The sequence below is a fragment of the Pelodiscus sinensis genome, chromosome 1 (genome assembly GCF_052426305.1).
Source record: "Pelodiscus sinensis isolate ZL-2025 chromosome 1, ASM5242630v1, whole genome shotgun sequence".
Taxonomy (NCBI): Eukaryota; Metazoa; Chordata; order Testudines; family Trionychidae; genus Pelodiscus; species Pelodiscus sinensis.
In genome coordinates this window covers 186,485,610-186,498,650 of record NC_143052.1, presented here as the reverse complement: position 1 = coordinate 186,498,650, position 13,041 = coordinate 186,485,610, and the positions used below count along the sequence as shown (strand labels likewise).

The 13,041-nt window shown below is 40.4% G+C and overlaps 1 protein-coding gene across 2 annotated transcripts in view; it reads left to right on the top strand.

The window, feature by feature from the left end:
- Positions 1-13,041, top strand: part of GRIK1 (glutamate ionotropic receptor kainate type subunit 1) — a 209,240-nt gene that overhangs the window by 98,104 nt on the left and 98,095 nt on the right. For both annotated transcript variants that reach the window (XM_014575046.4, XM_075910575.2), the window contains exons 2-3: positions 3,003-3,170; positions 5,992-6,249. In XM_014575046.4, the coding sequence (XP_014430532.3) occupies positions 3,003-3,170; positions 5,992-6,249 (426 nt within the window). The remainder of the gene's footprint in view (positions 1-3,002; positions 3,171-5,991; positions 6,250-13,041) is intronic.

The window sequence follows — 13,041 nt, the reverse complement described above, 5'->3', positions numbered from 1 at the left end:
AGTTGTACCTTCTTACGAACAAGAAGCTGAGGCTGAAATCCAAAAAGGGCAGAAGTATTGTCAGATGAGAGGAAGGAAGGTAAATTGTAGTTAATTAAAGGAACAGTAAATTGGTTGGTAATGCTATTGTTCACAATCAAAAAGAATCTAAAACCTGAAACAGTTGTGCAGTCCAAATGTAACTCTGCAGTACATAAAGTAAATAAGAAAATTGCTTCAGATGTGATAAGCTATTATATATGGGTTAGAGACGTAATTTAATGTTACATATTTAAAGGGTAGTTATAGAAATAGATTACATTGCCATCTTCTTTTCTTTTGATAGCTTCTAGTGCTTTTATGGTTGAGTTAAAATGCAAAGCAGGTCTTAATTCCACTGTGTGTTTCCCTTTTCTGATTGTCAGCTAATGACTACACTAAGTCTATATTGGTGATATCAAAATTGCAAGAAATTGCAGTACATTAGCTGAATATATTCTGATCATCAGAAAATAAAAGGCGATATCTGGTGCTTAAATTTCACAAGGGGGAAAATGGGAAAATATTGAACCGAGAAATCCAAAATATTCTCTAGTGACTTTCACTAAATGAGTAAATTATACTTGCTAAATCAAGTGCTGAAACTGGAGATTGCTGTTTAAAGGAGCTTTTAAAAAAAGGGAAAAATGGGTTGTTTATTATGCATTCATCAATTCTCTGTGTTCCCAGAAAGCCTGAATGTGTTGTTAGCTTAAAACATTCCTTAGAGGTTAGTATATATTCTAGTCACCACAAATCAGGTGTCAGGCATATCAGAGACATACTAGTCTTCCTTCCCTTCAACTTCCCTCTGATAGCTGCCAAGGTATTCCATTATAATGTTCAATGCCTTGCTCCCCAACACCCTCCCAAAAAACCTGTTACTCTTAAAAAAGCTCTTCCTTGGAAATCTCACCTCAAAGTTCCAGAAAGATCCCTTCATTTGCCAGAGTGTAATCAGGAGAAGACCAAACTGATTTTATTGTCTGGATTCTGAAAATATAGTAGCTGCTTTGTGGGGGCAAGGATGATACAAAGTGACCTGCAAGCTTCTATCGTTGACTATGGAAGGATCAACCTGGGAGCACAGGCAGTCTTTCAGTAGCATAGAATCCACCACAGGTAACCAGTACAGAAGTGATGGGCAAGACATTCCTGCTGCTCTCTGGCTGCTAATGAGAAACAATTAGAAGTAGGGAGAGGGGGCGGGAAGGAGGGAGAGAGGACTAGGCGATAGGAAGAAAATTCCATGATGGATTTTGAAAGCAGAGAAGGCATTTTTTGACAGATTCTGAATTGAATAGCCATGAAGGCAGGTGCTTGTGGGTGGGCAGAAAAGTGGTTTCTCCTCTTTTCATCTTTGAGAAAATATGCACAAGGTAGAGCAGCTTTCACCTGCTCTGATTTGCACTAAGGACTTAGTGCACAACTACCCTAGACTGAAGGCAGAAATTCAGCCTTTGCAGTCCCCTTGCTCTTGAGCAGGGCTGTGTGCTTGTTGGCTGCAGCCAAGGATGTGGGCAATTGACTTTTGCATTTCCTGATTCTTATTAATTTTAAAAGTGCAAAATTACCTAAGCAAGTGTTTGGTTTAATTTAAAAAACCCACACACACTACATGGTTTACATTCCAAGTCTCAACATTGGGGGGTTGCTGTGTGAAAGTGCAGCAAAAAGCATTCATAACAGGAGATCAACGAGGCCTTAAGGGAGTTTACCCATGCGGGAGGGAGGCTGGGCAACACACTGCCCCAGCCTCATGCTTACTTGGAGGACCATGGAAGGGTGCGTTTCGCACCTCCCCTGCGTACAGGCCTGATACCAAGCAACTGATTCAAGACCACCCAAATTTTACTTAGGTCTGCATGAGTTGCTTGGGGACATTTGTATTATGAGCCATCCCTGAACTTCCTGTGCCCAGGTTGATCTTTACTGCCATCCTTACACTCCCCTGATCGCATTCATGCCACAAGGTTAGCACAGCTACCAGCTCAAGCCTCTCCAAAGGAGATGGAATCACTACCTCAACCCTGCTTTCCACTGGTCAGCAGCTACAGACCAAACACAGACGCAGAAAAAGAGTGGTGCAGTGCTCAGGTTCCCCCTGCTTTCTCAGGAGCAACTGGTGGAATAACGCTTGTACAAGGCACAATGCCTCGTCTCTGCCCCTTTGTTCCCTTGGGAGCAGTCATCTCTGCACACTCCCCTCAATGCCTAGTTGTGCCTGAAATGACTAATTAGACTTCTAAGGGCATTTACAAAAGTACTTAAATTTACTTTTACAATGGAACATAATTGCTAGCATGCTTGGTCGACCATGATCCATCTTGCCCAGTATCTTGGTTCTAACAGTGCCCCCCCCCACCCCCACACCAAAGCTTCTGTAAACTCCCTCTGAATTATGGAGTGATCCACCTGTCTTCCACTCCCTGCCTTTGTCAGTAAGAGTTTTAGGGTTTCCCCAAATATGGGGCTGTTTCTCTGAACATCTTGACTAATAGCCATTGATGAACTCTTTTTCAATAACTTGTCCATTTCTTTTTTAAACCCAGTTTTACCTTTTGGCCATAAGAATATCTCATGGCACTGAGTTCCATAGGTTACTTTTTCTACAGTGTACACAACCATTTCCTCTTTTTAGTGTGTGAAAAAGGGTAAATAACACTTCTCTTTTTCCATACTGTTTATCATCTAGGCTATTAAGTCACTTATATGCTTTTGGAAATTTTTACTTTGAAAATATCTACATAGAAGTTGAGCAGTGTCTTTCACACATATCTGTATAGCTAGTGTATAGAATATTGATTTATTCAACACTAATATTGTGGATAAAATGAATGACCCCCACCTGCACTAGTCTTCAAATCCTAGTTTTAAAATATTGAATGTTTTCTGCTATAAATTGCTCATACTTTGCTTTTATCTAAGTATAGTGATGAATAAAGAGGTGAATAATGCTTCTCTTTTATCTCCTTGTTTTACAGGAGGAATATTTGAAACTGTGGAGAATGAACCTGTTAATGTTGAAGAATTAGCTTTCAAGTTTGCAGTCACCAACATTAACAGAAACAGAACACTGATGCCTAATACCACATTAACCTATGACATCCAGAGAATTAACCTTTTTGATAGTTTTGAAGCCTCAAGACGAGGTAATTTTCTTAATATTTTAATCAGCTTCTGTAATGTGTATGTTCTGTACAGTGTATACTTATGCAGTAGCTCAGATATTTGTAGACAAAGTATATCAGGAAAATTCAGTCTACAGCTTCACTGGTAGATATAAGTGTCTTCCAGCTTCAACTTTTATCTTATCTAGCCTTTGATAAGCTACCTACATTCTAGATAAATCCTAATACCACCAAATTGAAGACGGCAGGCCCAGCCCAATTCTTTTTTTAAAAAAATGGATTCACCACAGATTTTCTGAAGACAGTGGAAAGCAGTCTAAAGGAGAACAGAAAGATGTTGTGTTTCTTAATTAAATCACATTGATGTACATAATTCACCCCAAATTAATTCCAAGCTACTACAAAGCAAAGGGTGAATGAAGAGGTTATCCTGCAATGTTAGCGCTTTGAGTAAAAGCAGATGGGTTGCTCTGTTCTAATAATATATAACAACTGAGCTTGAAAAAGTAAGAAATATATATACTCATCCATTTATTTTCCCTGAATGGAAGACAAATGTCTGACATCTCATCTAACATACATGCAGACTAAAAGGCAAAAACTCATTTGGGACTGTCACTTGTTTCCTTAGACACAGCCTAATCATTCACTACTAGAAGACATCCCTAAAGTATGCTAAGAGTCCATAGACGTAATTTTGTTCCCTAAATTAAGACACTGTCATAAAATTTGATGGAAACAAGCCTAGAAAAAAAAAGCCATAAATCACCAAGGATTCTGAGGATGTACTTTGCAATTCATTCATTAAAACAAAATGGATTACTGTAAAAGCAAATGCAGAAGATATGTTTGCTAAAAGACAAGCTCAGGATTATTGAAATAGATATGTGGACCCACATCATGAAGCTTGTTGGGAACACTGACTTGCTGTCACCTTTCAGATGTTCAAATTATTAGTAATTTGTCTTAGAGCACTCAATGCAATATATTATTCAACTAGAAAAATACCCTGAACTGCTTCAAACAAAATAATCCCCCTGTAAGACAGTTCTTTGTAGTTTTTCCCTGTTAATTTGCCTTTCAAATATCATTTATTGACTTAAGCATACAACATAGGTCATGATAGGGCTAAATAAAAGTTTAGATTCCATTGAAAGATCCTGCACTGTGGCTATTGAAAACTAAATCTAATCAGAAAATCATAAATATTGTTACACTCATATTCCAAAACACACAAAATAAAATAGAAGTGTTAACTTTCTGTCCTTAAAGTACTTACAGCATCTTTATGATTTGGACATCAATACCCATAATTCTCTGAGGTTATGTCTACACAGCAGCATTATTTTGGGATAATTGACCTTATTCAGAAATAACAAAGACCGTGTCTACACTACAAGCCTTTATTTCCAAATATTGTTGAGCTAGAGGATTTTTACTCCAACTCCTGTAACCATCATTTCACGAGAAGCAAGGGAAGTCAAAGGAAGATTGTTCTTCCTTCGATTTCCTGCTGTGTAGACAGTGCTAAAAGCTAAAATAAGCTATTTTGACTTCAGCTATGCAATTGATGTAGATCAAGTTGCATAGCTTAATTCAACTTTTGCCCTGCTGTGTAGACATGCCCAGAGGTGGCTTGCAAATTAACCCTTGGAAAGCCACTGGTGTACACAGTGCTCATTTGTAAACTCAGAAAAGAAAAAGTTGTTGATTTTCTGTCACAATGGACTAGTTCCATAGCTAAATATTAGCAGAGAAGAGCTCAGCTCACTGTAGGTGTTTGGATAATTTAATCATTTCAAGTCATTGCAGGAATTGCAGCATTTCCAACAAAGAATCAGATCACTCAAGGCTACGTGGAATAGTTTCACCCTAGTTCATGAGGATAGATATATCTGCAGCTAGATTTCTATCACCTATACAAGAGCCTTGAATTTTGTTGCATTATAAAATGATTAGCCCAAGGACAAGAGGAGAGGTGTAGGGCAAAATGGGGATGGGTTTTTCTAGTTTACTGTTAGAAATAGTTTACATTACGGTGATTGGAATAAAAGGTATCCACTTTGATAAAATTATTCTGGAAATAAAACCTATTTTTTTCTTATGATATCACTGGCCTGGGCCTGCTCTTATTAATTTCAGTGGGACCTCTGCTGTTGACCCCACTTGGAACAAGATCAGGTCGAATATGCATTACATTATTTTTAAATTTAAAATTACTTAATCACTAGAAACTGATATTTGTTTGACATTAAAAAAAACGAATATAACAATGTGCAGTGAAACTTCATTTCCCACTTTACTGGTAGTAAGGTTCATGTCCCTTAGTAGTAAACAGAGAGAAACAGACCCCAGGAATCACAATGCTCTTGCCTCTTTATAAGTCTTTGGCTTGAAATAAACAAACTAACTCATTTTGATAGCAGTTTGTCCATCCTCTAGGGAACCTCTATATTGTCCACTGCAACTAAATGAATCTGTCTATTGTCAATCTGCCATGAAACTTAATTCACATGACATTCATTTGACATATAGGTTGTCAGAATAGCTCTAGGTTTCTCCAGGATAACACCCCACTGAGGGATTTCATTTCAGTCTGATTAAAGGTAATGAAGTGAAACAGTCATCTAATTTTTATTTGCAGTGAGCTGATTCTGCAATACACTCCTAATTAGTTGTGCAATGTAGAGTATCTATAATGCAGGTGCCTTGGGAGCCTGATCAATTCTCAAAAGCATGCCCTTCAACACATGAAATGTACTACCAAACCCAAAATAAAACAAAATGCATCATATTCCCTGGCTTTGCAGCCCATTTACAGCTCTTCCCCTCTCTTTTTCAGCATGTGACCAGCTTGCACTTGGGGTAGCTGCACTGTTTGGACCATCCCACAGTTCCTCAGTCAGTGCAGTGCAGTCTATTTGCAATGCTCTTGAAGTTCCACATATACAGACCCGATGGAAGCACCCTACAGTGGATAACAAAGATGCATTTTATATCAACCTCTACCCAGACTATGCAGCGATCAGCAGGGCCATTTTGGATTTGGTACTCTATTACAACTGGAAAATCGTGACAGTAGTATATGAGGACAGTACAGGTAGGTAAACATTGGGGGCATGATTATATATAAAGATATTTTATTTAATGAAAACTGAATATTTTTAAATATTTGAAAGAGACTGGATTTGCAGTTGATGCTGATTATCAGTCCATTCAGACAATGCTGGCAGCTGTGAGCCACCAGGTTGGCAAAGTCTAAAACCATGCTGCCGTGTAGCAGCCATATTTTAAGCAATACCATTACCCTAACTAATGCAGAAAAAAATTCAGTCACTAAGAATCAGGCTAGCCAAATAGCATCCCCTCTGGTAGCCTACAGAATCATTTAAAACACGTTTCTCAGAAAAAGGCCTTGTTAATGCATCAGTCAGTGACATGATGCCATAGCCTTGCTTGCAGTAAATGTTTGGTTATCATTGTTAGGTATTGTCTAAACCAGGGGTTTTCAAACTCTGGGTTGTAGCTTGTAAGGGAAAGCTGCTAGCTGGCTGAGAGACGCTTTGTTTACCTGCGCCTACGCAGGTACAAGCGATCGCAGCTCTCATTGGCTATGGATTGCTGTTCCTGGCCAATAGGAGCTGTGGGAAGTGGCACTGACTTGGACACATTTCTTCCTGCAGCTCCCATTGACCAGCAATGGTGGTCTGTGGCCAATAGGAGCTGTGATTCCCCTTACCTGCAGAGGAGCAGGTAAACCAAGTGTCTTGCAGCCAGCTAGCAGCTTGTCCTTAACAAGCCACAACCCAGAGTTTGGAAACTCCTTGTCTAAACCACAGCATAGACATGGTCTTGAAGTTTAGGGTTTGTAGTCCACCTGTTGCAGGGAAAAGGTTATATGCAACATATAATTTAGAGTTTATAGAATTGCAAACAGTCAGAGACTATGAAAAAAAATGAGGAGTAACGTTAGTTCGAACCAAGGGGTTTGATTTGAAATAACATGGCCCAGAGCGCACTTCCTGGTTTGAAACAGCTGAGCTCCGAAACAGCGCAGGGGCGAAATTATGCTAATGAAGCGCAGGATATTTAAATCCCCACGTCATTAGCGATTTCGGTCACCTATATTTGCATCCCTAGTTCAAATTAGGGTGCAAGTGTAGACGTACCGATAGGCTGAAGTTATATAGCCTCAACTTCCAACAGCTAGTTGAATATAATCCCATTATAAAGTTCTAATTCAGTCAAAAACCTCTAAGTTACACTAAATTGAGAGCTTTGGTTAAGAAAATGCTTCAGGGCAGAATCTACTACCAATACTAGTGATATAAAGGGATAGCTGGTGATGCTAACTGGTAACCAGTTAACCAGCATCGCAGCTAGGCTGGAGCAGCCCTCTACTCGCGGTGTGTTGCAGTGGGTCCAGACTGGCTGGAGCAGCCCTCCACCTATGGCGTGGAATGATATGCCAGACCTGGATAGAGAGGCATGCGGAATGGCTAGGGGCTGCTCCATAGTTAATTGGTTATACATAGGCTACGTCTAGACTGCAAGCCTCTTTCGAAAAAGAGCGTCTAGACTACAATCAGTACTTTTGAAAAAAGCAAGCCACTTTTTCGAAAGAGAGCCCCCAGGCAGACTGGATGTTCTCTTTTGAAAAAGTACAGTTTGCATTACATAGCGCCTTTTTTCGAAAGAGCACTTTCGAAAAAAGGCATTCTTCCTCATAAAATGAGGTTTTCCGCAGTCGAAAAAACTGCTGCGTTCTTTCGATTTACTTTCAAAAGAACGCGGCAGCAGTCTAGACACAGGGGAAGGTTTTTTGAAAAAGGGCCACTTTTTTTCGAAAAAAACCCTGTAGTCTAAACACCCCCCCAGTGTTTAACTAGTTAACATTTTAAATGACAGTTTATATCCCTAACCAATACCCAGGGAACACTGAATACCTCTTCCTTTCTTTATGGAATTTGTGGAAACTGTGTCTTATAACCACAGCTAGAGGAGGATGGAAGGTTTAGCAACACAAGCCCTGCTACCCCAGGGGCCAAAGTATTAGGATTACAGTTTCAGGGTAGTATTTTTAAAAAGTGCTCTATCTTAGCTTAACTCCAGTATCAATGGCACAGCTATGCTAGGGCTTCATCTTCATTGTCAGAAATGAGCTCTTTAATAGTGGGATTGCTAATGAGGGATGGCTACCACTTTAAAATTGTAATGTGGACAGGGGACTATATTGTGAGGTAAACTAGGTGACATCAGCCATAGGTGGATGTATAGTGTTGACTTCACCTAGTTTACCTCAGTAAAACCACACTGCCTTGTTCCAAATAGGATTGTTACAGTGGGATAATTAAAAAGATTTTTTAAACAGTGAAGACATAGCCTAATATTATGCATGTTTTAAACTCCCACCATTTATCTGCATACATATACTCCTCCCCAATGTTGATCATATGACTGATTTTTTCTTCTTTTCCTATTGTCTATTGAGTTTCTATGGAAAGATAAGGGGGTTACCAACTTAGTCTGTACAGGATAAATTAAATAAAACAACAAATGGTTTGGTAGCACTTTATGGCTGTGTCTAGACTGACCAGTTTTTCCGGAAAATCAGCTGCTTTTCCAGAAAAACTTGCCAGCTGTCTACACTGGCCACTTGAATTTCCACAAAAACTCTGACTTCCTACTGTAAGAAATCAGTGTTTCTTGCGGAAATACTATTCTGCTCCTGTTCAGGCAAAAGTCCCTTTTGCGCAAAAGGGCCAGTGTAGACAGCTCAGATTTGTTTTCCGCAAAAAAGCCCCGATCGCGAAAATGGTGATCGGGGCTTTTTTGCGGAAAAGCGTGTCTAGATTGGCACGGACGCTTTTCCGCAAAAAGTGCTTTGTGAAAAAGCGTCCAGGCCAATCTAGATGCTCTGTTCCGAAAATGCTTTTAACGGAAAACTTTTCTGTTAAAAGCATTTCCGGAAAATCATGCCAATCTAAACGCAGCCAAAATGTTTTGTTATTCTATAAAGTGTTACCAGACCATTTGTTGGTTTTTTAAATTTATCATGGAAAGATAGTGAGGCTTTGATGCCCCTATACAGGCATTCAACTGGAGTCTAGATAGATCCACTGATACTTTTGTGTATCCACCCTTATTCTGTACAATCTAAATTATTGACCACAGTCTTTAAATAAGATGTTCAAAACCGAAACTTTCTATTAGAAAATGTATGTCATAAAATATGTCATGAACTCAGAATTCCTGCTAACCACATTTGGAGTTTTAAGAACAATACTTTTATTTTGATTTCCATACCACTGATGTCAGTACAAAGTAGAGATGTAAGAGTGTAGCTGTTTAAACAGGTTACTGATAAGCATGATTTTATCTGTTACCCAAATGGCTACATGCAGCTTCTGGTCCATATCCTGGGGAGCTGCCTGCCACCCTGTGTTGATACATCTGATACATGGCAGATCTCAACATTGCTCTTCCTGTACTTACAGAATTTACCAGATTGGTGGAGGTACACAAAAGGGAAAAACAGACTGGGTTTACTGTAGTGATCATTTTCATTCCCAGTAAGTTTATTCTAGCTCAGCAGCATTTTCACAGGACAGGATGCCAAAATATATTTATGGATAAATTAATGTAAATTTATGTTTCAATCTAGCAATATATTATCCAATTAGCATTAAAAACATTTGTGTTGCTTGCTTACATTCCAGAGATGATTAATGTTAAGAGATTTCATCTGCAAAGATATTTACAATGTAAATGAATAATCAATCGAGACATTAAATGGGAGTTGGCAGCGCAAAAACAAGTCAAGTATGATCAATAAAAGATGCTGCCTTTGGATTCTGAGTGGGAATAATATTGCTTGGCTCAGGGGTGGGTGTTAAAATGACTACCACTATAAAAAGAAAAACTTCTTAAACCAGCAGGAAAATAGCAAACCTCATTTCTTTTTAGAAATTAAGTGTACATTAAGAACATTTTTCTTCTTCTATTACATTTGCACTTACTATTGTGCTAGATCAGAGGTAGGCAATAACCAGCTTGCAGGCCATACGCAATTGATCAGAGATAGCCCCAGTTATCTTGTGGACCAGCCCACACCTCTTCCTGCAACTCCCATTGGCCAGGAATGGAGAACTGTGGCCAAAGGGAGCTGCAAGCGGCCATACCTGCAGATGCTCAGGTAAATAAAGCACCTGGCAACCCATCAGCAGTGAACCCTGGCAAACTACACTTATTGCCCACTCTGGTCTGAAGAGCTTATAGCAGAAGTGGGAAGTAATTTTTGGTGGGGGGCCACTCCAAGGTTTTGGTAAGTGGTCTAGGGCCACACTTCTCTGTGGAGGGAGTACAGAATCTAGGTTGGCAATTGGGTGCAGAAGGGCACATGAGGTAAGGTATTGGGGTGCAGGAAACGGTGCGGGGTCTGAGAGGGTGTTTGGATGGAGGAGGGGGTTGTGACCTGGGTCAGGGGATTGGGGTGGTAGGGTCAGGGAGGGAGTATGGATGCAGGAGAGGATTCCGGTCTGGGGAAGGGATGTAGGAGGGGCACAGGGTCTCCAAGGGAGTTGTCACCTGGGGTAGGGAGTGCAGAGGGTGTGGATAGTGATCTGGGGGAGGGAGTTGGTTGTAGGAGGGGTTGGGGTGCCAGAAGCAAGCACTGGCTAGGAGGAGTTTACCTAAATATCTCCTGGCCAGCAGGCTGCAGCACCCCCAAGGCAGGCTGAGCTCCTTGCTTGCTGCAGCACCAGCCTGCTTGCAAAAGCAGTCTGCTCCTGCCACGCGGCTCTCAGCTTCAGGTGGGGGAAGAGGCTGGCGCTGCCCCAGTCTCTCAGGCCAATTTCTCAGATCCGAAAGGGATCTAGGGGTTATAGTGGACCACAAGCTAAATATGAGTCAGCAGTGTGATGCTATTGCAAAAAAAGCAAACATGATTCTGGGATGCATTAACAGGTGTGTTGTGAGCAAGACACGAGAAGTCATTAGGCTGGTTAGGCCTCAGTTGGAGTATTGTGTTCAGTTCTGGGCACTGCATTTCAAGAAAGATATGGAGAAATTGGAGAGGGTCCAGAGAAGAGCAACAATAATGATTAAAGGTCTAGAGAACATGACCTATGAAGGAAGGCTGAAAGAATTGAGTTAAGTTTAGAAAAGAGAAGATTGAGGGGGGACATGATAGCAGTTTTCAGGTATCTAAAAGGGTGTCATAAGGAGGAGGGAGAAAACTTGTTCATCTTGTCCTCTGAGGATAGAACAAGAAGCAATGGGCTTAAACTGCAGCAAGGGAGGTTTAGGTTGGACATTAGGAAAAAGTTCCTAACTGTCAGGGTGGTTAAACACTGGAATAAATTGCCCAGGGAGGTTGTGGAATCTCCATCTATGGAAATATTTATGAGTAGGTTAGATAAATGTCTATCAGGGATGGTCTAGACAGTATTTGGTCCTGCCATGAGGGCAGGGGGCTGGACTCAATGACCTCTCCATTCCTAGGACTAGGTCCCTTCCAGTCCTAGTATTCTATGATTCTATGATTAGATGGCTGTTTCCAGCCAATAGGAGCTGAGAGATTGGCTGAGGTCAGTTCTTATTGGCTGGTTGTTTCTGACCAATAGGAGATGAGGATTGGATTGGGGGCAGGGAGATCACACGAAGCCTCCCTCTCCCTACAGAGAAGAGAGCTGCGGGGACTGTGTTCTTGAGCATCTAGGCAGTGTGGTCTGCGGACCAGATCTGGTGGCATGGTGGGCCGGATTCGGCTCCTGGGCCGTATTTTGCCCATCCCTGGTTTATAGTCTTTCAGATGGAAAAGACAGTGCAAAGGTTGGAGGGGAACACAGGCACAGAGTGATTAAGTGTTTTGCCTAACATCACAATGCAGGTCAGTGACAGACCTGGAAATAAAACCCCGTTCTGATTCCCAATCCACTGCCATATTACACTGTCTCACAAACCATTTACTTGTCAGAACTCTTCAAATAGCCTTCCATGGAGCTATGCTACTATACACCAGCTAAGGAGCTGGCTTCTACTCTGAAGCACCAATTATGATATGTTTTACATAAAACTAGACCCTTGATATATTAGTTCAGTAAATACATCAGAGTAGATAATTCGTGTAGGCCCAGGTTACCAGGTAATCCTGTATAACTGTCCCATCCTCATCACTATTTACCAAGTTGCCAATCTTAGTCTCATTCACAAATTACATGACCAGTGATTTAATATTTACTTACAGATTGATCTTACTAGTGACCCCTGCACAACCTAGAACTGATGTCAGGCTTACCAGCCTATAATTTACTGGGTCATACTGCTTGCCCTATTTGAATACAGGCACGACGTTAGGACACTTCCAATCTTCTGGAATTCACTCAGTTTTCCAAAATTCATTAAAATCTAACATCAGCAAGCCAGAGATTACCTCAACCAACTCTTTTAGAGTAAGTAATCTGGAGCTGTTTGTTTAAAAATAGTGATCACTGAAATACTTCATCTTCATAATGTGGTATGAACTGAACATTCTGCTTCTTTCCAAAGACAGAACAAAAGTATTTATTGAAAAAAGTCTTTGCTTCTACATCATGTTCTACAATGTTTTACAGTAACAGATGTAAACATTGCTAGGATTTCTTTTGTTTCTAATATAAAATTTAAAACTTCCTATTGTTCTTAAACCAGTCACAGACTTCCCCTTGACATCATTAGCTTCCCTTTCAACTTTCTGCATGCCGTAACTCCTACCATCTATTTTCTCATTTTCCGTTTAATATATATTGCTTTTTTTTAGTTCAAACTGCCTCTTTCACTTTGCCACTGAAATACAATGGGCTTTTCACTCTTTGCTCATTGTAAAATCTTTGTAAAAGAACTCCCATCTTTC